The sequence below is a fragment of the Halictus rubicundus genome, chromosome 15 (genome assembly GCF_050948215.1).
Source record: "Halictus rubicundus isolate RS-2024b chromosome 15, iyHalRubi1_principal, whole genome shotgun sequence".
NCBI lineage: Eukaryota > Metazoa > Arthropoda > Insecta > Hymenoptera > Halictidae > Halictus > Halictus rubicundus.
Genome location: NC_135163.1, coordinates 3,483,098 through 3,508,576, shown reverse-complemented (window position 1 = coordinate 3,508,576; position 25,479 = coordinate 3,483,098). Strand labels below are relative to the sequence as shown.

At 36.0% G+C, this 25,479-nt stretch overlaps 2 protein-coding genes across 2 annotated transcripts; both read right to left on the bottom strand.

Moving 5' to 3' along the window:
• Positions 1-153: 153 nt before the first annotated feature.
• Positions 154-3,933, bottom strand: LOC143361772 (uncharacterized). Its single transcript, XM_076801402.1, has 4 exons — positions 3,709-3,933; positions 2,244-3,083; positions 1,121-1,654; positions 154-1,009 (listed from the first exon to the last, which is right to left on the bottom strand). Exons 1-4 carry the CDS (start codon positions 3,931-3,933, stop codon positions 200-202), a joined length of 2,409 nt encoding a protein of 802 aa, XP_076657517.1. The 3' UTR covers positions 154-199.
• An 11,128-nt stretch (positions 3,934-15,061) lies between these two features.
• Positions 15,062-24,921, bottom strand: LOC143361775 (putative sodium-coupled neutral amino acid transporter 11). The gene is made up of 7 exons (XM_076801406.1): positions 24,468-24,921; positions 21,906-21,959; positions 20,894-20,981; positions 18,953-19,162; positions 17,728-17,980; positions 16,743-17,091; positions 15,062-15,564 (listed from the first exon to the last, which is right to left on the bottom strand). Exons 1-7 carry the CDS (start codon positions 24,525-24,527, stop codon positions 15,133-15,135), a joined length of 1,446 nt encoding a protein of 481 aa, XP_076657521.1. The 5' UTR covers positions 24,528-24,921; the 3' UTR covers positions 15,062-15,132.
• Positions 24,922-25,479: the final 558 nt, after the last annotated feature.

Here is a 25,479-nt window from a genome sequence, read left to right as displayed (position 1 = left end):
TAGATATGTACAAACACAAATTTAAAAAACCATATTGTATTCATAATGATGCGATTCATTTGTTTACTTACCTATTTCAATAGTTACCTCGACTTTCACTTGCATATTTGTTTTATCTCTCCTTAAAAGTAAGGTATAAAACAGACTAATATCTCTAAAAAAGACATTCTTTAATCAATTTTCCGCACACGTTATTATCTTACATATTTGGATAGATTGTGTAATAGGGATTCTTAAATTGCTTCGAATTAATTGCATAGACATTTGGATCTTCCATTGGAAACGGTTGTACAATATTCGCTCCCAAATTTTTCTGACTGTGTACATTTGCAATCATGTACTGTGGAGTAGGAGTAACTTGTCCAACAGTAGCGTCTTCCATCAGCTTTCTCTGTGAGTAGATCAAAACTTGTGACACATTTACATCCTGTTGAGGCACAGAATTTTCCACAGAAACCGCAAATCCGGTATTGGCTGGCTGCTGCGCCTTACACTTTTTTCTATGCGCATAAAGTGATCCAGCATTATTATATCTCTTCGTACAAATTTTGCATGCGTAAGGTCTTTGACCAGTGTGCGTATACGTGTGTTCGTTCAATGAAGTCAGTCTTCTAAATGATTTTGTACAAATTTGACAATGATATTTTGCTTCTCCCGTGTGCACTGTTATGTGTCGTGCCAACGTGTTAGCACGTGCGAAGGCTCTACTACAATACTGACAAATGTAAGGTTTCTCTCCGCTGTGGGTACGCAGATGTAATTGTAAGTAAGTGCTTTTTGTGAACGCCCTGCTGCACTCATTACAAACATACGGTTTGACCCCCGTATGTGTACGCATATGTGCGACGAGTGAACCACTTTGTGCGAAACATTTGCTGCAAACCTCACAGAGGAACCTTTTTTGAGTTTCTTTAACACGCGTATGACGTTCCATATGATTTGTTAAAGATCGAGCCTGTGCAAAAGATTTAGGACACATTGCACATTTATGTGGTCGATTGTGCCGGTCCTGAAATATTTTTATTCTGTAGATTATTTATTTTTATATAAATTATAAGAGTTCTCTATTTTAAACTTTATATATTATAAAAATTGTATATCTTAAAAAGAAGTTACTTACTTTCTTTCTACCTTCTAAACAGTTTCCCTTATTTGTACTGTCTGAATCATCTTTATCATCTAAATCGGAACTATCGAATATTTCAGCCTTATGTTTTGATTGTTCATGATCTTTTAAGTTGTCCACCCTTGAAAATCCTTTACCACAAGTTCCACAAGTGTACGTCAATCCACTATGTATAGAAAGGTGCCTCTTCAGATTTCTCTTTGTTGCAAATAACTTTCCACACTGAGTACATTGTAGACTTTCAGCAGGAATGTTTTCATCCTCCTCATCTTCTTCATCTTCTTCCTCTTCATTATCTTCCTCTTCATTATCTTCCTCTTCCTCAATGTTCTCTACTGATTTTTCCTTTTCTGAACACTGGTCGGTCTCATCTACTTCTTCGGATTTATATTTTTCGTGATTTGTAACATGAGTCATAAAAGATTTTTGATAAGTAAATTGTTTTGAACACACATTACAAGTAAATTTTAAGTTCTTTCGTTGTTCTTTTAAGGAATCATCATTCTTTTGCACTTTTATTCTCTTATCCTAAAATACAAGAAATTAGTACTGCTAAGTTAGTATTAAAATAAATGTAGTAAAGATAAAACAGAACAATAAAATACAATACTCTCGGCCCAATAGTGCGCCTTCTTCTTCATCGCGTTCGAACGGTTCCCCCGCTACTGAGCAAGCATGTTCGCGTTCGTATTTCAAAAGCGACTGTCCTAATAATTCGCTCAATATATACCAAAAATGATACACGTCTTTTATTATGGTACATACGTATTTAATTCAAATTATTAATTAATTACATATTTTAAATACGATAAGATGTTGAATATAAAATTGATTTCGTCATTTTCTTTAATACATATTCACAAACAAATATCAAACGATTAATGCAAACGACCACGTTTATGCACAAGGAAGCTTCGCGAACTGTTGGGAGAGACAACTAATAGTTAAGGAGACAACTGTATGCCATTTGTTTTGTTTTCCACATATCAAGAGGAATTGGTAGGGGTACTACAATTCGTGGAAAAATATTCCTCTACAGCCCTGTATACCAAACTATTGGAAGAGAGTACTGTATAAATTTCTACAGTAACATCTAATAAAACTTTCATACACTTACTTGAATATTATTAATTCTTTTGTCTTGTGTATTTGCTTCATCCTTCTCTTGTTCACAATTAACTCTTGTTTCATCAATATCTTCCTTTTTATGACAAACAGCAACATGATTCTTCACTCTTGCAAGAGTGGAATACTGTTTATCGCATATGTAACATACATATCGTAATTTAGTCTTTTTGTTATGTACCATGACATGCCTCTGTAAGGCCACATTTGTGTGGAAGGATTTAATACATTGCGTACATCGTATTCTAGTTGTGCGTGATATAAGAGGCTTTTCTTCATCATCTTGTATACTATCTGTTTTGAGTGCTTCATCCAACGTTCGTTGATCTTCTGATAGTTTCACAGTATTTACATCAACTTTAAAAAAATTATCTTTACCTTGTTCCACTTGTTCATGAAACAAGTGTAATTCTTCTTGTTTCACTGAATTGTTTTGTTCTAAAGGATCCTCTAAAAGAACTTTATAATCATTTACATCTTCAGTGCTTTTTTTCTCTCTTGCGTCACATAATTGACTGAATTCTGTGTTCACGCAAAAAGAAGTATCGTCTTTCGTGAAACCAAAGTTGTCAGGACAAAAGTTTGTTGGACACTCTTCCTGCTTTTCCGTATTCTCCTTTTCAGAAGATATTACACTAGATATCACATCAGCGATTATTGCTGTAACTATACTGGCACTGCTACCTGAGTTATTGGAAGAAGTTTTCAATTTCAGAATTTGACGGAGTTTCTCATCTGTACTTTGTATTTGACACTTAAAATCATAAGATTCATCCAAACGTTGATTACAAGGCAAACAAATCACTGGTGGCAAACCATCTCCTTCTTCTACCTAAAAAAAGAAGATACTTTTTATTATAGTAATAATAAAAATTGAAAATTCGAAATTTGTTATTATATACTTTATCACAATTATCAAAGTTAACTACTTGAGTGAAAATAATTAAATGTTTACCTAAAAATATCTGATGGATATTGTGACAATATAAATAGTAACTATGAGTAAATTGTTATCTAAAAAGCTTAATATATTACACTTGGACTTATAAATATGAATAGTATACAAATTCTTAAGGTTGTTACTATAAATTAATATTTATAACATACAATAAACAGTACAAAGTTTTAAAACAGAAGTTTGCTTACAGCATATGATAAGAATAATTATTATTTCATATTAAAACAGTTGAAGGAATACAGTGAATTCTAATTCGAAAACACAGTGGTTTTTAAATTGCATCTGTTCAAAATTTCAAATTAGTTGCTATCCATTGTTGTTATATAGCTTCAGTCATTTGGAGTGAATAGCGCAACTTACATCAATCCTAGAAACTTATTCAATAATCATATAGAATCTATAATATCAGAATCATTATAAAATGTATAAACAAAGAGATCGAAGTTTAAAGTAACTTGTTTTCGTATTGTTATTATGATAAAAAGAGTGGCGAACTAACCTGTACGGAAGCAACAGCCATAAGTTTACGAGGAATAGCGTCTCCATTTCGAAATAGTTCACAAATTTCAACAGCCTGTTTTAAACAAATTCGACACTTATCTTCGTAGACCTTCCCATACGTATCAACTAGCTGATCCTTTTTCGAAATTTCCATTTTAATGCATTTGGAAGTCAAGCTAAGACTCGAACTCCCCTCCTCGGAAACCGAGGATGTTTTTGACATTTTTTATGTTGAATGAATGAATTTTATGTAAAATTCTGTTATAAAGACCTTTGATAATTTATTGATCTTTAATATCTAAAAATCGATTCAATAGAACGAATAATATTTTTATAGTAGAATATAAGGACTAATTTATTCGGTAGAAAATAAAGTGAGTATAATAGACGCTATGTTATGCTCGTGGGTTTGAATAGTTAGTAAAGTCCGAGTCATTTCAAAATAATGCTTAACAATAAATTAGTGTTATGCGACATAATATCATATATTCATGTTACAATGAATTGCTTTTAATTTAAATATTTTGAAGAACAGCGAAAGATGCAAGTAGAGAAACGTTTTTTTTTTTTGTTATCAACTAATACGTTTCAGATACAATTTTTTGTGCAATAATTATAATTCTTCATGCTTTTTTAAATAATAATTTTCTTTCTAACCTCTGTGTATAGCCTGCAAGAAATAATTAATGTACTTTTTCATTTTGAAAAGTAACATAAAAATTAGTAAGCACTATGGAAAGATATCAGATGTGACCGTAAGGAAATTAAGGTAAACAAATGTCACATTATACCTTCAAATACTTCTCATTTTTTATTGTTCGAATTTATTACTCAAGTGCAGTTAATGTTACAGTAGATTTTGAATATAGACATGTTTCAACAAAACATATGCATACAAGTATAGGCTGTACACGTATCACAGAGTAAATACAGTTGCATTTATTTAAGAATTTTTCGATTACAATTTTAATGCTCCTGTAATACGGGCGAAATTCAAATTAAAACCATAATTTCAACTTTTAATTAACACATACTTGTACAATATCAACAATTGAACACTCAACAAAGGAATTGTATGTATGTACACTTAGTATGTCTCTACACAGAATATGCATGATTAAACAATAAAAAATCGATTAACCTAGAAAATTGTATCATCGCTAACATTGACAAAGAACGTAAATGTATAATAACGATGATAAATAGCTTTGTCTACCAAACATGGAATGACTTTCGGAAAAAATAGTTGCATTAATTTGCATCACATTAAACTAATGCGCGTCGATGTGCGCCGCATATACTTTTAAATAATGACAATGCTATCACGTTGGACAGTCATATCTAACGCGCATGCGCGCATAATGTAAACTTAAATGTTCTTCACCGACTATACACACGGTTTTTTATTTTTTTGTTTTTAATCGTAAAATGTATTTAATAAAAAATATAACGCTCTCTTAAAATCATTAAATAAAAATTCAACCTGAAATTAAATTTCTAAAGTATAATGTGCACATATTTGACTGCATACACATGTAATGTGGACGTTCGAAGTTGTAATAATTATCTGAATGTGTTGCGTAATTGTAACTTTTCGTTAAGTCAATATTTTAATCGAAATTATTACTAACGACTATATGTATACACAAAGATCCGCAGTCTATAAAAATCTAATTATAACATGTTAAACTTATACAAACAAGTACCGATACTTGCGGTGTCTTTGCATCAGGCAATAATGTGATCTGCGTATTAGTATTTTCCATAAATTAAGATTAGCATACTTATCTACAGAGTGTGCAAATTATTAAACTTAATGTATGTAATCTTTCCAGTATTTGTCATTATTGGATAGCGGATTTTATGTATTCATGACAACAATGAGTAGGTGTAATTTAAAACAGCGAAAACACTAGACGAATTGAAAAATATTGTTATATTATTTTCCACCTTATTTTGCATAACGATCCGCTGCCTAGTCATTATAAACATTTTTAATTAAATTAATTCAATTACCTATATCTAAATGTCCTTGTTCTTTGTTTTCAAGTCAGTTGTCCTGTTGCACTTTGTTTAAGTTTTATTCGAAAGCCTGCCAAACATCTTTTTTGTTGACTAAAAACGAAACTGATGAATTCAATATTGAACATTAAATTAACAGGCAAACCGTGCAAACATTTCAAATAAAACATTATTGTCCATAAAAAAGTTCCTGCGTTTCGTGTTTATTTTACAGTTCGTGTGTAATAATTTGCACACCACTGTTCGAGCACCTGTAAATAAATCGAAGTTCAGAGGTCACTTTGTACAGTGTTATTGCAATATAGAATCGATTGCAAATAATTCTAATTAAGTTCGATTACAAAGATTCTAATATAAAAATATATATGTGTAAAGATCGATATACTTGCCGCGTGTATAAGTCGTTCACGAAACGGATCAAGTATCACAATGGCATTAGCATCAAAATTTCGCGCAATGTTCGAAAAAATATTTACGGAATGCTGGATGAATTTACCGATCAAGGTAAAATTTGTTTTGCACGTTTCGACGTAATCATCTGTAATCACTTTTCTGTTGCGCTACTTTAAGGTGTCTGCAATTGTGATCGTAAAATATATATGTGTGCATACAAACGCACTTAAGTTAAACATCCATTAAACTCGAGTGAACGTTACTTAAAAAATTATATTTCAAAGGAAGTTGAGTGTGCACGAAAATTCTAAATCCAATAATCAAGGATATTTTAAGGTCATTGCAATTTGTTCAACCCTGATGTTCTATTCAAATAACTGTTTCGATTGAAAGGAACGATTTCAAACATAAATTCTTAGTTTCATCATAATGATAAGGTTTATTACAATTTTTATACAGTTCAATCATGACGGTGTATTTCAAAACTAAATCGCATTCGAAATAGAGTCAAATGAGAAAAGTTTTTGTTTGTAAATGGATCGTATAATGTATAATAATATAAGATATATATATATAAATTTCATTTATAAATTTGTAAAAGTTATTTCGGCTCATTGTCAGATTGATTCAAATAGTTCATAAAGGTTAAACTACACGTAGTAAATCCTTTCATATTGTCTTACTTTATTAAGTGATTTGAACAGGAAAATAATAACCCGTCTATAGTCTGAACACCATTTGACAATTTGTATAAACATTTTCTTACTCACTTAGGAAACGCTGTTCTTAGATTAGCCTCAGAAACAGAACGAAGGATGACCTTTAAATGTCCTTGACGTCTTTACCTACTATTTATAATATTTCTTCCCTGTACGTACATATATTGCGTGGCTATTTAAACACAATTCAATATTTTCAAAGAAACAAGAATATTTAATCGATTTATAATTAGACTGCGGTTTTTATGCATTCACAGCAGATATTGACACGTAAGCAAAAGGCCTTTGTTTTCTACAAAATCAATTTTAATCTGATTCTGATTATCATAGAACGTGAATTCGCGTAAATGACCGCAGGCTAATCACGATGATACGGATATCAGTGAATCTCAAAGAACCGCGTCGTCCAACGTTGGTAATCGTTAACAGTAAACGTTAATAGTTCGTATCTATACATTTATATCACTGATGAAATTCTGGTCTCAATTACATTCTCCGTTCGACGTACTCGCTCTTACAATTAGAATAATTAATGCTGCGCGTTTCGCCCGATATACTCGAATGAGAATTGTACGAAGTCTCTCGCAAAAACGCTACTAAATGCTATACTCTGTTCTTTTTTTTTCTGCTAATGCTTTCGATTTTGTACAATCTTGTGTTTGATTTTTCTTTCCCCATCGAAGCGATAGCGTTCGAAAAATCGGAAAGTCGTCAGCTAATTGGCTATTTGGTAGTGTAGTATTGCGTCTCCGAGCGATTATTCATTATCGTGGTGAAATAGAGCTTCCGTGAGTCTCGTCGACGTTAAACAGTGTACCGCGGATGCACGGGGTTCCAACAAACATTTGATCTGGGTTGCCATAGGCGTATTCTACATCCTCGGATCGATGAAGATCCGCAAAACAATGTTGTCGCAGAATTGTCCCTGACCTTGAATTCCAAGGCCGTTTTTCATCGTATCGTATTCTGCGTGTCATGGGGATAAAGAAAAAGATTTGACCTTGAAATTCAAGGTCAAGGACAATTTTGCGGCAACTTTTTTTTGCGGATCTTTATCCATCCGAGGATGTACGCCTACGGCAGCCAAGACTGAACATTTCTTTACACCCTGTACAACGAATAGTCGGAAGAGTCTTAGATACACTATTAATCTATTAGATCGTATCTATGGATAAGGTAAATCAGAAACAATTACCACTTATCGATCGCTCGAATCGCAGTGATCTAGAAAGATCTTTCGAATACAAGTACTTAGTACTGTCTTTCTGAGAGATAGCTCTAATGGACACGGAGGTCTTTCCTATTTTTGTTTTTCTCTTTTTTTAACACAAATACTCGCGTTAGAAAACAATTTTAATTTTTTAAGTTTTTATCTGCATAGTAGAATAGAAAAGTTGACTGCGTAAATTAGTACTCACGTTGCTTTGTAGTTTGTAATTTTTCAAATTACAAAAACAGAAAACTGTAGTACAATACATTATAACGACACACTGTGAAAAGTGTTGTAGTATGTCGAACACACAACAGATATGAAGTTTCATTGATACATTGATCGTAGCTTTCTAAGATGATAGTTCTTGTCTATTTCTACCTCGTCTGGTTTCAAAAATAATTAAGTGCTAATCATTTCTGACTCACCCTGTATATTACAGTCTTGCGAAAAATAATGAATCTCTGTGTCTTCGTCTCAGTAAAAAATAAAGCATCCGCACTCTGTTCTTATTCTCTGGAAGAAAAATACGTGTCACAAGGAATCCTTTACACCTATCGGGTTACATCACAATCAATTACTATGCTGCGTGAATAATTCGGAAAATGACCGACTATATGTACAAGGTATATCTTGTGGCATTCTTTTTTTGTGCATATTCCGTGTATGCGTGCGTGTTAGTCCGTGTATGCATTAAAAGAATATTTGAATTCGAAGAAGATGCACAAAATACAAAAATGTGGAGAAAATTATTTATTGGTAAATATATCGATTCAAAAAAGAATTCACGTTTTATCGTCCAACGGCGGAGCTGAGTCAATTTTGAACTAGACCTTATGCTACAATCAAAAGATTCATAAATACATTCGTAACAAATAAATATATTCTTTGTTTTATTAAAAAAACAAAAATAGAAACGAAGACTATGATATCAAAATGTAACATGTAGACAGCGGATCTGTGTGCAAAATAATAATTGTCTAACTTGATTGCAAGGAACAGAAGCTGAATTTTTGTATTGCATAAAACCCGCAGTTTGTTAATCTGATTTTTTCTCTGTGGTTGGTAAAGTCCATTATGGATCGAAAATCATTCAGTTCTGTCCCCTATTTAATTGTCAGACATCCGCCATTTGACAGTTAAAAGGATCCGAAAGGAGCGAATCAGTTGTGTAATATATGCGTAAACGGTTAATTATAAAAATTAATAGAAAATCAATCGTAGATAAATATAGTCGCGGTTGTAAATGAAAGACACGAGTATCGATAGAGTTTAGGAACCTGTTTCGTTTCTTCGATCACTTAAATTTCCTCCTGGAACGTCCGGAATTTCATTTGTTTATTCCGCAGTTTTCATTTTTATTTCTTGGTCAGCAATTCACGATTGTCAACAGTGACGGTTTGTTTTCATGTAGTTCTTTTTATTTGTCCTCGACTTTCAATTTTATTTTCAGTCCAATTTAAAGATCACCGAGTGCCCGCAAGATGTACAGGGCGATTCAGCTAAGTGTGTCACATAAATTGTAAACTATTTGACATATGAAAAAAAAATGATTCAAACGAATATTCTTCGATTTCAAGAATAGCATACAATGTGATAATTAGTTTTCTCTATTTGTTTTTTTTTCATTGCATGCTCTTGAAACCATACAACTTTCAGCCATTCCTTCATATACGAAGTAGTTTACACGTAATTTAGGTGACATACTTAGCTGAGAATCACCCTGTATTATCGACCCTCGAGCAGTAATTTTCATTGCGTTTGTGAGTGCAATATCTAAGAGTTATTCCTCGTCACGCGGGTTTTACTATCGCGAAAGTTTCAAGAGCTTTCGGGAATTTTGTAAAATTATCTAAAGATTATTTCTGTTTACTTACCCAGTAAGCAATCTGCTACGAATTTGCCACCAAAACTTGTCGATAAACTCCGCGACCCATCTGTGTCCGCATTAGGCTCGGTAGTTGAGTTTGCAGGCGCAATTCCATGCCAACTCCACGCCAAATCCATGGCAAACCTTGTCGTACTGAAGAGGGCAGGTCGGTCGTACTAAGAGCGGACCTAACCTTGCTCTAAGACCAAATGTCGAGAAAAATCGGAATAAACGTTGCTGTAGAAGGGAAAACGGAACGAAATTATTGAAGATACAAAATTATATAATTTAGAAGTTTATATGAAATTCTGATTTTCCTCCAACAGCAAGGTCTTGACCGATTTTGCCCGATATTTACACTTAGAGCAAGTTGTTAGTGCGACCGATCTGCCCTCTTGACGAGGGCAACGCTTGGCATGGATTTGGCATGGAATTGCGCCCGCGAACTTAGCACTCAAAAACCGAGCCATCTGTTTCCGCATTAGGCTGGGAATTTGTCGTCAAGTGTTGGTGGCAAATTCGTAGCAAACGGGGACCAAATTCTGCTCCAAGCATGGTCTTGGCACCGAAATGACAGCCTTTTGTCCGCGAAGTACGATTACAAACATTAAACAAAATTTGCTCGAAGCAAGTTTGGCTAACTGGGTAGCAGACTTTTGTTATGCTCGGAAGAAAACGCGCAAGAAGCAGCGATGTGTCATGAAATTCTCGTCATGGTATCGAGACGTCCGCTACTTAAAAGTTAGTCAATGTTTATTGTAGAAAGAGTGCTACTTCGAAAAATCGGTAATCTCTGTAACTTCTCGGTTTCGGTGGTTGTTGTTTCTACGATTGGAACGCGATCACGCGTGTTACACGTAAGTGCTCGCACACACGCGAGGGGAGAAGAAAATCGAAACCTTATACATACATATTAAGAACGTGTTTCCATCGGATCGATATAAAAATTCCGTGCGGGCTTATTATCGAGAAAATTGGTTGCAGTGTCGGCTCTTTCTCAATGTTCACAGTCTAGTGTATGGTAACGCGAATAAAAGTATTATGTTGCTCTCTTTCATTGTGGCTGGAAGCTATCAAAATTAATAATATTATATAGAAAATTAATCCATGCTGAATGGCGTAGGGTAAGGGACCCAATTACTGTGACTATATTAATTATACTTATTTTCACAGCACAAGGAATATTAAAAAAGAGATACATGTTAACTGATTTTAATGAAAAAAAATTTAATATCTCTTTTTTAATATTCATTGTGCTTTAGAAAGTAAGTATAATTAATATAAGCACAGTAATTGGGTCCCTTAGCCTAGCGCACAACGCTTTTCTTATAGCGGCTTATGGAAGCGTTTCCTCTGAACACCCAACAATATTATGTTTAGCGTATCTGTAAGAATATAAACAGAAATTTAATCACTGAAATCAATGATACCGTTGTTGTTCGAGATTTCTCGTGATTTTGAATTGTCTCGTGTGTTCGCTCAATGAAATTACCAGTCGCTTGTTTGTTCTTTTAATCAGCGGATGCTAGAACACTTTCTAAAATGCGATGCCTTCATTCACGTCATGATGGAGTATTTCATATATTTATAATCTACGTAGATAGGCAAAGAGTTAAATACACATATAGACACACTCATAAACATACTATATACAAATGTACGGACACCCGGTAGGATTTTCTGCGAACCTTTTATCATAAACACATCGACTGGAACGTTAAATAAATAGATCGTTCCCATATTAAACTTTAGTCAAATACTTTCGTTATCGTGGTCTCGGATTGTTGTTGTTCATTTCCTCTTCTAATGATTATTAGCGATCGTTTGTATCAATTAATACTTATTAGGCCTAATACATCGTGTTTCTCAAGTGTCGATGGCACAGAAACATACGGCATTCTTGAATCCGGTGTGAGATAATTTCTGTTTCATCGATTTAAATATTACACTGCCAAAAAAAAAAAAAAAAATGTTCGATGCCCGTCCGTCACTCGTTCGAACGGAAAAAGCACAACCTTATTCTAGATTCTCGAATGCCTCGTTTCGAAATTGCACCATCGTACGAAACGTTTCTTATCCTACACGTATTCTGTTACACCTAAACCTTTTCAGAAAGCAAATAACTTGATTTTGTATTAAAAAAAGAAGTACACATTTATTAACATAAATATTACAATTATAATTACCTAACTAAATAACAAGTAAATGCAACGAACAATCAACTTTCGGAATATACTTAGCCGTTCTTCAACCAAATTGTAGACTGAAAGAACATATGCGAATGTTTTCATCAATTAGGTGTACCAGACCACCATTTTCGCGATACAATGACGAGATTACTTCATTTCAGAATATCTTCGAGCCTTTTGTGAAATCAAGTATCGAATTAAAAAATTATAGATTTCTTCTTGGTACACCTAATTCAGAGTTACAGTCATTTCTCTGTATATGTCGCCAAGACCTGGATGATAAATGTCGCGGAATTATCCCCACTACCGCGAGGTATACCCCGTGAAGGGCCACAGACGCCGAGGAGTGTGAACATAACACGGCTCGGGTATGTCTCCTGGACGATATATGTCGCTGGCAAGACCCGTGACATATATCGAGAATTCACTGTATATCTTTTTACGACGTAAAGCTAATTTTCATCAATGTGTTCACGTCCTTCCGACCGTGTTAAACAGGAACCGAGGAAATCGAGGACTAGACGTATAATCTGTATTCAGTATAACACGAAATAATCGTTCTTATTTGGTTTTTTTCTTTTTTAATACAAAATCGCGGTACACTAACCTTTTTTTCACACATTATACAATATGCCCCTACGATAAAGATTCGAAAAATAGTGTCAGTAACAGCTTAATATTATTTGTTATTTAGTCGTAATGAGTATTCTTATCGACAAATAATATTTTCGGTTACATTAAGGTTGATTTTACGCTTTATCAGCCCCGCGTTGTTCTTCTACATCAACGCAAAGTAAGCATCCTCGAAACCGAAGAGCAGAGTTCTAAGTTCCGTATTCGTTAAGTTTATATCCCGTTGAATCCGTAGTCGATCACAGAAACAAATACTTTCTTTTCTCTTTAAATTCGTCGAACTTTCGTTTGTTCATGCGTTAGGAAAGAAAGCGGATGTAATTTCTCGAATTTAACTTTCATCGTACAATGAAACACAGTTTAACGTGGTACTGCCAATATGGAACGATGACAGGTCTAATGATTTCCTAATGAAGCACCGAGCCCGCTCGAATCGCGAGTAAGCCCTCTCGAATGACTTCTTCTCGAATCGCGTCGATTATTATAATCCCACGAAAGAGAACTCGTCGTCGCTCAATTCCGGATCATGCGTTTATTGCAGCCCCTGTCAAATATCGTATTATCTCTCTATTCGGTTAATTGTACGTATTCTTCTATACAACATTCCATTCCAGGTACGCGTAAGTTCCAGTTAACAACAGTCGAGTAAGCAATTTATAAACGTTTGCAGATTCTGTGAAGTGTCTATTGTTTTCCTTTTTTTCTTTTCAGAATCGAACGAATCGCTCTTAAACATTTATACGAGACGGTGTGCATTTAGAAGGAAGCTTTAATTGGAGGATATAATCGTCTCGGCCTGTAGAAAGAATTAGCATAATCGCGAAACTCAGTTGTAAGAACTGCTCCGTCGGAACTAATCACCGGTTTCATCGGAAAGCAATCGGTTTAACGGAAGCGTTATATGATACGATATTGTCTACAATCTTCGTTAAAAAAATATTCAATTTCACACGTCCAACAAGATAAACGCTGGCAAATTCAACAGATAAATGCCTATAAATCTTTAAGGTACATCGTGTCTAAACTTCTGCCATAAACTTTACCTTTTTAGTCAACATACAACTCTATTTTTCCATTTCCTCAATTCTCGATGCGGTGGACTTGATATACAATACTATCCTTGGCAGAAAGTACTCGAGCAATTCACGCGGTCGTCGCGAGACATATACAATGGCAAAATATTGCGTCTGTATTGAAGAGATGTGAAGCGGGACACTAATTGTCAGCAGATACTCGAAAGAAACGTTATTACAAATGTTCTTATGCTCTTCTGAAATGAGAACACGACAGGATAATCAGACTGCGGATCTTCGTGCGAAATAAAAATTGTCTACTCGAATTGCAACGAACAGCAGCCCGTCACAATTTTCTTTCTCTCTTTAATAATCACAGGTACGTCGAAATTAGTTAAATTCCTCTAATCTTTCTCTCGTCCCAAACCGTAGCTAGACATTTTTGTCGTACAGTACAGTCTCGATCTAAGCGCAATCCTCGGGTCCGTGCTGTGACATGGATCGTGTAGGGCTACTGTTTTCTTGTGATCGCAAATTACATCGTGTTTAGTGTCATTTTAATCAGTAAAATGCCACAAATAAGTTAGCGAAAGTCCCATAGAAAAATAATGAAGAATAAAGAAGTTTTGTAATTGGATTAGTAGTGGTACACACCGACATACCCGGTACTGGATTACTTGCCCCCCCCCCCGAGGGGTACGCCCCCCAGTGGAGGGGAAGCGACTAAGATCGCGTAGCCCGGTTGCGCTTAGATCGAGGTTTCACTGCAGTAAATGCATAAAATCCGCAGTCTAACGATGACGAGTGCAAGCAATATCACCAGCTAATTAAACTCTAATCCGTTCAAAAAACTGAGGAGGCGGGGAACTTCGGACCACTTTCTTTATCATTTAAAAATTACTGAACACCCGATCACAGCTCCGTCCTCCGATACTGAATTTTCCGCGCGAACAAAGACGTGCATGTATTCTCGCAGGAATATTCTTCCAGAATAAAGGCTGACTAATTATATTTTGATTTCGCCGCTCCGTTCCACCGGATACTATCTGCCAGTGTGTGGTAAACGCGATCGTAGTCGGAAGTGAGAGAAGAAAAAGAAAAGTTTGATTTTGTTCATTTTGATTCTAGCTCCCCAAGTCTGTGCTTCTCTGAATGCTTCGCGTGAAGAACGTGTCTCCCCTCTCGGTTCGCGAAGAGTCGCGAGTGGAAGAAACCGAGTCCCGAGCCTCGACGCAGCTTCGCAAACTCGCGGAAATCCCATTCCCGGTGACGGGACCCGATTTCTCCCGTACAAAAAAAAAAAAAAAGAACAAACGCACCTGCTCCAGGAGCGCCAAACACAGCAGCCCCTCCGAGCGCAGCGTCCGAGAAACTTAGATCGAATCGGTGGTGCTCCTGACGGTCGTGCTCGAGCTCGTGGTGTTCGAACTCTCGATACAATATGGCATTACCTTTCCGTGCACGCAGGAGCCAGAGGTGTTGTTCAAGATCAACAGCAGCAGACCGGAAACCGCGGCGAACACGCCGGCAGTCATCAGACCGAGAGCAGGAAGTTTCTTCGGGGACAGAACTGGTCCCTCTTCGAGTTTGAGGTAGCAGAGGCCGGGAAGGACGTACGCTAAGGGTACCGCCGCCAAGATACCGTTCAATTCGAGGACTAGACCCAGGCAATCGGTCGACATTGAGATCAGGTAAGCCACCACGACGATCGTCAGGGTGATGATCAGGTACTTCCGGTCCGAGTTCGGAATGTACGCTGTGTGATCTTCGAGCTCGTCCGTACCCTTGATCGCTGTTAGGATCACCTGCGAAACAACGGTACGAAGTGTCCTCAGGTCTCTCGTATCGAGGAAGATCTGATTACGAATTTTGGGTATGGTCTATTGCAGGCAGGGACTTGTACAGGGTGTCCCATGAATGTTGTACTTCCTTGAAACGAGTGATTCCTGAGGTCACTCCAAGTAACTATTTCCTTTGCGAAAATGCTCTCTCCGCGGCTTTGTTAAGGAGTTATGAGTGAAAAACGCGGACCAATCGGAGAACGGTTTTGATTTTGGGCCCGGCCAATGCCAACGCTACATGGGGTGGTGGGTTCTCGATCACAAGTTAGGGCAACGGGCTGTGAGGGGCAGTGCGGGGGGTAAAGGAGTGGGGTGTTAAAGTGGGCGTGACTTCAGTGACGCATGGTCCCCACCTCGGAACGAATCCACCTTAAGGGGGGTAGAATAGGGGGAAAATAACCGATAAAACTCTTACACCTGCCAGCACCCCCGTCTACAAATTTAGCAACATTTACCCCCACCAGTTTTGAAGTTTTGGAGGCGGGATTTCATTATGAGGTGTGGACGATGCGTCACTAAAGTCACGCCCACCTTTACCCTCGCACTACCCCTCACACCCCTTGCCACCACTTGTCGTCCAGAACCCACCATCAACTCACCATGAACTCACTACTTATATGAATGTATAAACCGTTTAAGTAACTATATGCATACTGTTATCATTCAAAACATTTCTCAGAGTGAGTCTTAGAGCAATGGTTTTCAAGTAGTACAAAGTGAATATGTCGGCCACGTAGAGAAAACGATGAGAACTCATTTGCGAAATATAACAGAGACATAAATTGGCAATTAAAACGATCGAAATTATGTAATTTTTATCGGCTCATATGTCTAATGACGACCTGAAAACGTATAAATAATTAAAAAAATTTAGCACCTATGATATTATTCCATTAATTTTAATTCTGAAAATAATATAAAATATAAAGAATATAGTACAATATCGTCAAAGTATAATGAATTACTTGGACACCCATTTACCCACAGAAGAGCCAAAATCGACTGTTTGTTTTTTATTAAATTTTGAACAGCATGCGTGTGTTGCAAACACCTGAGATTTGCGGGGTTAAATCAAGGGTAGAGTTGAATCTACCATTTAAAATGATATTGTAGAGACGTAGAGACAGAATTGAGTGACTTACCTCCCTCGTGACGAAACACTCGATAGGGAATGTCAGCAGAATGGTTCCACTGAACATCACCCTCGCGAAGTTCATTAGATCGTCGTCCCAGCAATAGTTCTCCATAAGATCACCCTGCACGTATGAAGTGAACGTGGCGTACCCGATGATTCCGAACGCTGCCGCAATCAAGAACGAGGTGAAAAGAGACCAATGAGTGACGACGTCCCACTTCTGTTGAGTAGCTCTCTCTATAGACTCGTAGATGAGGAACGTATTATGGTGGCACATGAAGGCGAACGCCATAATCCCGACGGACGGCACTATTCCGGGGAAGTTTGCAAATCGCCAGCTATCTTCTTGGCTTGGCCTGGAAAACCATCGATAAAACGCACGTTTTCATACCGGAAGTTACAATTAACCGAGTCATGCGCCGAGACTTCCGTATTTCATAAACTATTACAAATTGCTTCGAACCTTACAACATGTCATTTGTCAAAAATTTGATAATACTTTAAAGAGAAGCTGACACAGTCGGTCTGAAAAGTCGGTAAACCGTAATAATTTTATTTGAAAAAATAATAAAACATAGCTAAACTTGCTCGATGTCTTTGTTTAAAATATTAGAGTGAAATTCATACGTTGAAGACATTACAGTAAAATTGCAAGAATAAAAATAACCGAGTTCTCCACATTACAAAATAATATTCCGAAGTTATTACAAAATAACATACTGTACACAGAAACATTGACAGTACTAAACATGCGTACATCGCGTGTCAGAATATAGTGAAAGTAGTTGATGATTAGTTATTTAGAAATAAATCGACAGCGGATGCACGTGTATATTAATTTCGATGTAAGTGAATAACGCGAAAGTAATAGATATTTTTATTTTCAGATTCTCTCCGTACGAATACTTTCGCCGCGTCTCCTGTATATTTGATAGATCAATAAATTCGAGAACCTATCTGCAGTATGCCAATCGTACTCGGGGGATACTCACACAATTGAGGACATCGTACCCATCCGGATGAGAATCGCCAACAGAATGAAAGCAACGTAGACGAGCGAAAGGAAGGAGATCTTGGCCAAACGAGCAACGTTTCGGTAAAGACACAGCGGTATAGTAACGAACAGCGTCGCGAGGAGGATGACCACTTGTCTGTGGGCGAAGATGTTCGTCTCGCTCATCCCCGTCACCCTTATTAGAACCTTCGTGACCGTGTCGCCGACAACAACATTGTAAGAGACCATCGCTGGAAACGAACAAAAGGCTTCATTCAGGCCGTTAACGGTTCTTATCCTACGTGAATGCGCGCACCCCCCTTTTTTTTCCAACCTTATCTGCCGATCTCATAATCAGACCTTCTTGCCCTACCTTTCGCGGAAAAACAAAGCTATTATAGGGTAAGGGACCCATTCACTGCGAGGGTACCAATTGTTGTGCCTGTATTAATCCTACTTATTTTCGAAGCATCGACATATGTATTATGTTCAATCTATTTGAATTACTAAAGGAAAAAAACATGTTTTTATTTGGCTCCGGCACTGTGAAATTGACGAGGAGAGTTTTTATTTCGCGCAAAGACCCGCGGTCTAGATATTACTTTTATCAACGACCTTGTCTCGTATATTAATTGAATCTCCTTTTTTTTATATTAACTATACTTTCTTCACTTGGAACATTAATATTCACTACGAGGTTAGCATTTTATGAGATAGCGAAAATTTTCCGAATTGAAATATTACCACACGCTTCCCTAGATCGTCCCTGTGATTTAAGACTGTAATAAACATTTTACGAAACTGAAAATTTGTTACTTTTTACCGGAATGCGGTCGGTGGATTCAGAAGAGCGGGTAAAAGCCTTTTAATGAGTGCTGTATAAAATTACAAATACCCAAATCCACCGAATACTATCGTCATCTTTAAAGGAGAAATAATTTTATTTATCGTGTTTTATTATTCCCAAATTATATTGTACCTACTAGAATAATTATTTTTAAAGCATAATGAGTATTAAAAAAGAGATATATAAGCTTCGTACCTTAAAATAATGTATAAAAGAAATAGTAATAATAAGTAATAAGCCTGTAAACTTTAATAGTATTTCTTGATCAAAAAGCTTCATAACATTTGCATTGAAAAATCTGACATTTCATACGCAGCAATCTGATAAACTTGTAATTTTAAAGTCGCGAATAAATGGCGATAAAATTTGTATTTACCTATGAACGGGTAAAAAAACTGTAAAGTTGTGAGAATATAAAATCCGGTACGACCGAAGCTGGCCCTCATTAAACCTTGGTAGCTCATCTCGCCGCAGATGTGACCACTTCTGACCATCAGAATTAAAGAGTAATCGGTCAGGCCAGCTACTACTATCAGTAATGCAATACCAAGACCGAATCCAGCTTGATGGAGGGCGTAGGGTATGCCTAAAAAATGTTTGTTATACAATCCATTGTTCTTTTCTATTTACAGTTACTCTTTAAACGTCGAAATTAATGTTGTTCATCACAATGTAATTATTGTCTTGTATTCTAAAAAAATGTTTGCTTCGTTCTTTCAATTAAACTTTTATTTAAACCACCTGCGTGCAGAGGATCATTAAAGTTGCGCAAATGAAAAGAGTACGAAAATAGTAGATTGAGTCGGAAGCAACCTGCGTGTTACTTTTTTAGTTTTTCATCACGAAAAATTGTTGGTCTTCCATGCGCCAACTGTATCATCTTTTATTTATAATATTCTTGGTATTATTATTATTGACGTCGACAGTCGAAGTTGAACTTAAAAATATTTAATGTTTCGTTATTACCATTTATCACTTTAACATTATGTAATTTTATACAAAACATTTTAACTTTATACAAAAGAAAAATTTTCTACCTAAATTGTAATCAACTGGAACGAAATAGAATTTTCTTTCCTAATACATTTAATAGGTAGAAAATAATATAACAGTATTTTTTAAAATTTTTCTAATGTCTATTTATTTATATATAAGTCTATCGATAATCTTGTACTATTCCATACAAATATGAACAAATTTTTTATCGATACCGTGATTATATACAACGAACAAAATGTATGTTACAAGGAACTATTTTCTCTTCTTAATAGTATCATGATAATGATACAATTTGTTCACGGTCAACAATCGTGATTCGATTTATGTCATCCAACTTGTAGCGGATAAGATTATCATTTTCGATAAATAATTTCTGATGGATCGTTCCTCGCGCGGAGTCTTCGAACCGACCTATTACTTGAAGCTAAAACTTTTAATTAAATAAAATCGAACCAAAAAGAAATCTCTAAGTTTGCAAGAAACCAGGAGACGCCGTTTCCACCACAGCAGTGAAGACAAACTTTATTCCGTAGCCATTTTCTATTTATCTTCCCGCTGGACTAAAAGGCGGAGACTGTTTCCGCTGCACGTAATGAAAAATTCGAAATTTATTAACAGCGACGAACGTACAATGTCCGTAATTATAGTAAGTGACCCAATTACTGTGCAGGTACTGTGCCTATATTAACTACATTCATTTTTAAAGCGTAATGAACATTAAAAAAAAGATATTAAATTTTCTTCGTTGAAATCAGTTAAAATCAGTATAAAATCACACTGTATGTAAACACTGTATACATCTCTTTTTTAATATTCATTATGCTTTAAAATGAAGTATAATTAATATAGCCATAGTAATTAGTATCCCCACAGTAATTGGGTCCCTATATCTCTGATAAAAAGAAAGCTAAAATCGGTGCTTGTTATTAGAATTCTATACATTTATGTTGTTCCACATAAATTAATGCTTTGTTTTCAATATAGCAGGACATTCAGTAGGAAAATATTGATTCCCTCTTTCTGCTTAAAAAAAAAAAATAGTTTCCGTGAATAGTGATTCACCAGAAATACCCATAGCCTGCTTATGACTCAACCCAGTATGCACATCGTACCTCGTTTTAATTCAATTTATTCTCGTTTATTGTGTATTCGTCGGTTCATATATGCACACATGCATATGTTGTATTGCGTAACATTCGATTGCGCGGGGTAAACATTAGATACGATATACAAGTTTTTAATAACCCGATGTGTTTGTTTCACGTTCGACGTAATTTCGACGTTTAAGAATTATTGTTGAAACAAGCGGCGAGATTACCAATGACACCGCTGCCGATAATGGAGTTGATAAAATTAAAACTGGCCAGAGGTAGACTATTAAATTTTCCGGACTCTTCTTTCTTGTCCTACGGAATTAGATTTCACATGTATCCAGAAATAATAAAGGACTCGAGGAAACGGAAACGGTATTGGGAAACTGACAACAGCGTGAAACGATCGATTATGCGTTGCTGGAAAACGCTCACCCTTAACGCATCACGGTTCGTTATTACTCCTAAAAAAAGCATTCCGCAGAATCGGGCAAATGTCGAGCTGCTTAAACAATTTGAAACTCTCGTAAACTCTGAGCACAATGAACGAGCAATGAAACTCAAATTATACGAAAAGAAAAGCGTTCGTGCAAGAGGATTTTGTAATGAATTGCGTAAAACAAAGTGTGAGATCGCAGATTATAATGCGTTAATATTTCGCTGATTTACGTGCGCTGATTTATGTTCATCAAAGCTCTCATTGCACTCGAAGATAAAAAGAATATTTGTAAAGTCACTTTTGCTTATGATGTGTCTACTATTTTATGTAATTGTTTGATACGTATATGAAAACAGCGAACGAATATAAATTATATGAAATAATTAAAAGAGAGATAGGATAGGGTAAGGGACCAAATTACTGTGTCTATATTAATTATATTTATTTTAAAAGCAAAAAAGAGATATAATAAAAAAAAGAAAGATAGAAGATATAAGAAGAAGATATAATAGAAAAGATATAATAAGAAGATATAATATTTAAAAAAGAGATATGTAGTGTATATACTAACTGATTTTAATGGAAAAATTTAATATCTCTTTCTTGATATTCATTATGCTTTAAAAATAAATATAATTAATATAGGCACAGTAATTGCTACTCCCACAGTAACTGGGTACCTTATCCTAAATTATAATATTTTATAAAATCATGCAATCGTATTTTTCTTAGACGTGCCAGAATAACAGATTCATGCCAGCAACTCCTGGTTCCTAGGTATATAATTAATTGTCTCTTACCCCGACTAATTGTCTCATATCATCATAAGATTCCTCTGAGCCAAGACTGCCGCCCTATTTAGAATCAAAATTAACTGTGTTTACCTTCTGCAATATCATCTCAATTACGACAACGAAATTTACGATAATAATATAAAAGTCGTAAATAAACTAGGCGAAAAATTGATAATAATCTCTACCCTTTTTAGAAAGAATTATTTTAGAAATATATATTCTTTTGTATAACAAATATTTATATTATCCTATTGTACATTGTCCCCATACTACCGTAGATATTGTATTTCGACAAATAAACAGATAAATTATTCGAATAAACCTGTGAAAGTCATTAAACCGCTCAATTTGCGAACGTTATTTAATTGAAAATGACTTTATAAACTAATTCAGTTATTTTGAATTTTTCATACAAATCCGGCTCGCCCACACGAAAGAAAAAGGTCAAGCATCCCATTAAACGGAAGATTACCGTTTACTCTTAATTGCGCTTTGTCACTAAAGGTATCGATTTAATTCGAACATTATTACCAAAGGTTAACCGATGATTCCATTGTCGAGACAAATAATTCGCACGAGTTTTTCTGTTCGTCTTGTGAATACCAAGTCCGTATTTTATTCACTTTTACCCATATTTTACCCATCGTCGAATTCTATTGCCCAACAATTAGAGGCGAACAAAGGAAGATAAACACAACGCGGGAATAAAAGTGACCATTTCGTAATTGGTGCGTATAAAAACAGTCGTGCAATTAAACGTTCCAAGCGATAATCAGATTGCAGGTATTCAAACAAAAACACGGGTTGCTCGCGCGGTCGATACGCGGAAACTTGAATGAGACAAATATTTGCCTGCTTCGTTCAAACCTTCGCCACGATCAAAGATTCGGTTTAACGACATTGAAACAATTCTATGGGTCACTAATGCATTAAACTGCTTGCTTGTTAATGGATAAAAAGACTGTTTACTTTCATGTTCGCGTGTTATGAAAACTTTTACTTATCGTTGAAAGCTAGAAACGCATACACCGGATAACATCTACATATACGGGGGTGGTCCTGTAAAACTTAGCACTTGAATATATGTTATAAAAATACTATTCAAAAATTCTTATTTTTAGTATTTATTTAAGAAATAGTAACTAAGCCTTTTTATTATAAAATTTATTCACCTATCTAAAGGAAATATTCCTAATTTTAATCATCCCATTAGAATTTATTAAAAATTTCCTTTAAAATAATGTTTACTGGTCAAAATTAATATCTCTGTTATTTTTGGAAGTATGAACAAACTTTATTAACCAAAATTTCTCAATACAACGAGCACTACAATATGGTTGTAACAGTTTTTTTTTTTTTGTGGACGGAAGAGTTTCGAAGATTTCAGTCACCTTCAGTTTTGTAGATACAAACGTATACTTTTTTATACGCTGTTTATGGAGCTCGTCATTCTGTATGAAATATTAGTAACCTACGTATGTCGAAAAATGATTAATGTAAGAGATATTTCAAATTTCGATATTTTTCATTTTGTTGAATTCTGCAGATTTTATTTATCATCGTTTCGTGTTTATCTCAACGCGAAATAAGATACACAGAACTCGACAACATTGAAGTTGAAATATCTCTGAAATTAATAACTTTTCGACGTGCATAGGTTACGAGCAGCATCGAATAATATATATATTTCTATTTTTTTAAAATGAAGGTGATACTGACATCTTCGAAACTCTTTTATCTGCAAAAAAAAAACTGTTACAGCCACATTGTAGACCTATTTACACTGAAAGATAACTGCGATTAATACTTTTCGTATTTTCAAAAATAACAAAGATATCCGCAAGTGCTAACTTTCACAGGACCACCCTGTATATACGCGTACGATGAGTTATAGATTTTTCTCCATTGTCGCGATAGTATCGTCAGAGACACTTCGAAACGGAAGAAATTCTCATCTTGCTCCGAGTGTCCTCGTCCTAAAAACTTTTCAAACTACATGGTCAAAAATTACCGAGCTCCTCTGCTAGTTTTACATTACATAATACGCATTCTCCGAAAACTGTACACCGAACTTCCTCAAGAAATCTTCCGGCGAAGAAGCACGACAAACCCAAAGAATAAACGTACATGTATATAGGTAACTCTCGATTACTTCCGCCGTTTTAATTTGTGTCGGAGATATTCGCGAAAGGGTTGAGAGCCAGAAGTTCTTCGAATACCGATTTCTCCCAGCGGCAGCCAATGAATTCCAACGGTGCCTAGCACACATGCAAGGCCTGATTATCGCCGTTCAATCAGCAGCGTACGCAACCTTATCAACCATTCAGAGATGTAACAATGGATCATCCGATTGCAGAGATCCGCTCTAACCCGACACCCGACAATCTTCGGTAATCGAATTAGGCTCGTCTTCGAGACGCGAGGTCGCGAAATGATCGATCGATTCGGCGATTCCGGTCGGTTGATCGGAGAGGCAGGGGAAAATTTCGAATTTGCCGATCGGTGTTTCAGCGGGACGGTGTGTTGTCGGTGCACGATTAGACAGAGAGAATTAGTTTGCTTACTCACATCCTCGTAGGTGTTCCTCGCGTCCAGGATGTAACTTTTCTCGGTGGCGTCGAGAGCCATCGTGGACGGTCGCCGAAGGGAAGAATAATCGGAAGGTGCAACCGAACGAGAACGGAAAGCTTAAAGGGAAGGTCTGACGCAAAGTGTTAGGACCTAGCAGACGTCTGAGGCGACTGCACCCTCCCTATCTACGCGAGCTTCCGCTTTCCACCCTCTTTGCCCCTCCGGGAGTCCATGCACGTACAGTTTGGCTGCGACGGGTGCGTGCGCATCGTACGTTCACGTTTCTCCACGTTATCATCAGGGGAGGGGGCTGTGCTGTTTTCTTTTCTTTTTTTTTTTTTTTTTGCTTTTGCCGACGCTTATCTCTGATCCCGTCTCCTTCACCCTTACCACTTCCGACATTTCTTAATTATTCCTTTCACGCTGGAACTACCGGTTACCGTTCTCCCCACCGGAGATCACCAGATTGACCCTCTGTAGTCGTTTAGTCGAGCACCAGGGGCTTTCACCTGTCCAAGTCATCCGATTCGTCACCGATTCATTATATCTGCCCGGCGTAATCGGTTTCTTTTCTTCGTACTGGAACCGTCTGACAGATCGGTATCACCTGTTTCAGATGCCTTGATATCCGATCTTATCGTCGGAGTTCGGTACACTTGTTGCGAATAGACTGCGGATTTGATGCGTTTACGACAGAAATATAGGCAGATCGAAATACCAAACAGCGAACATTTTTAACGCATTTAACCCCTTGCACTGCCATTTATTTTGTGATTATAATGAGTAGAAATTTGACAGAATTTCATAGAAGAAAAAGATAGTTTATATTTATTGTATGTATATGTTTTCTCCAAAGGATATATATATATATATATATATCGACTACAACAAAATAGAATTTTATTTCGGTTTAAAGGAAATTAATAACATACATATTTATTAGACTCTGTTCAGAATCTTCATGACGAGTCTGACTCGATATTGTAAGGCAAGGGGTTAAAAATACTGT

Excerpts from the sequence above, each read along its gene's own strand:
- LOC143361775 (XM_076801406.1), bottom strand. The coding sequence starts at position 24,527 with ATGGCTCTCGACGCCACCGAGAAAAGTTACATCCTGGACGCGAGGAAC. Across the intron at positions 17,981-18,952 it reads GTTTTTTTACCCGTTCATAG|CGATGGTCTCTTACAATGTT; the intron begins GTAAATACAAAT and ends GTTCGTTTCCAG. Across the intron at positions 17,092-17,727 it reads GGTACGATGTCCTCAATTGT|GCCAAGCCAAGAAGATAGCT; the intron begins GTGAGTATCCCC and ends ATGGTTTTCCAG.
- LOC143361772 (XM_076801402.1), bottom strand. The coding sequence starts at position 3,933 with ATGTCAAAAACATCCTCGGTTTCCGAGGAGGGGAGTTCGAGTCTTAGC. Across the intron at positions 3,084-3,708 it reads TGGCTGTTGCTTCCGTACAG|GTAGAAGAAGGAGATGGTTT; the intron begins GTTAGTTCGCCA and ends TTCTTTTTTTAG. Across the intron at positions 1,010-1,120 it reads GTTTAGAAGGTAGAAAGAAA|GACCGGCACAATCGACCACA; the intron begins GTAAGTAACTTC and ends AAAATATTTCAG.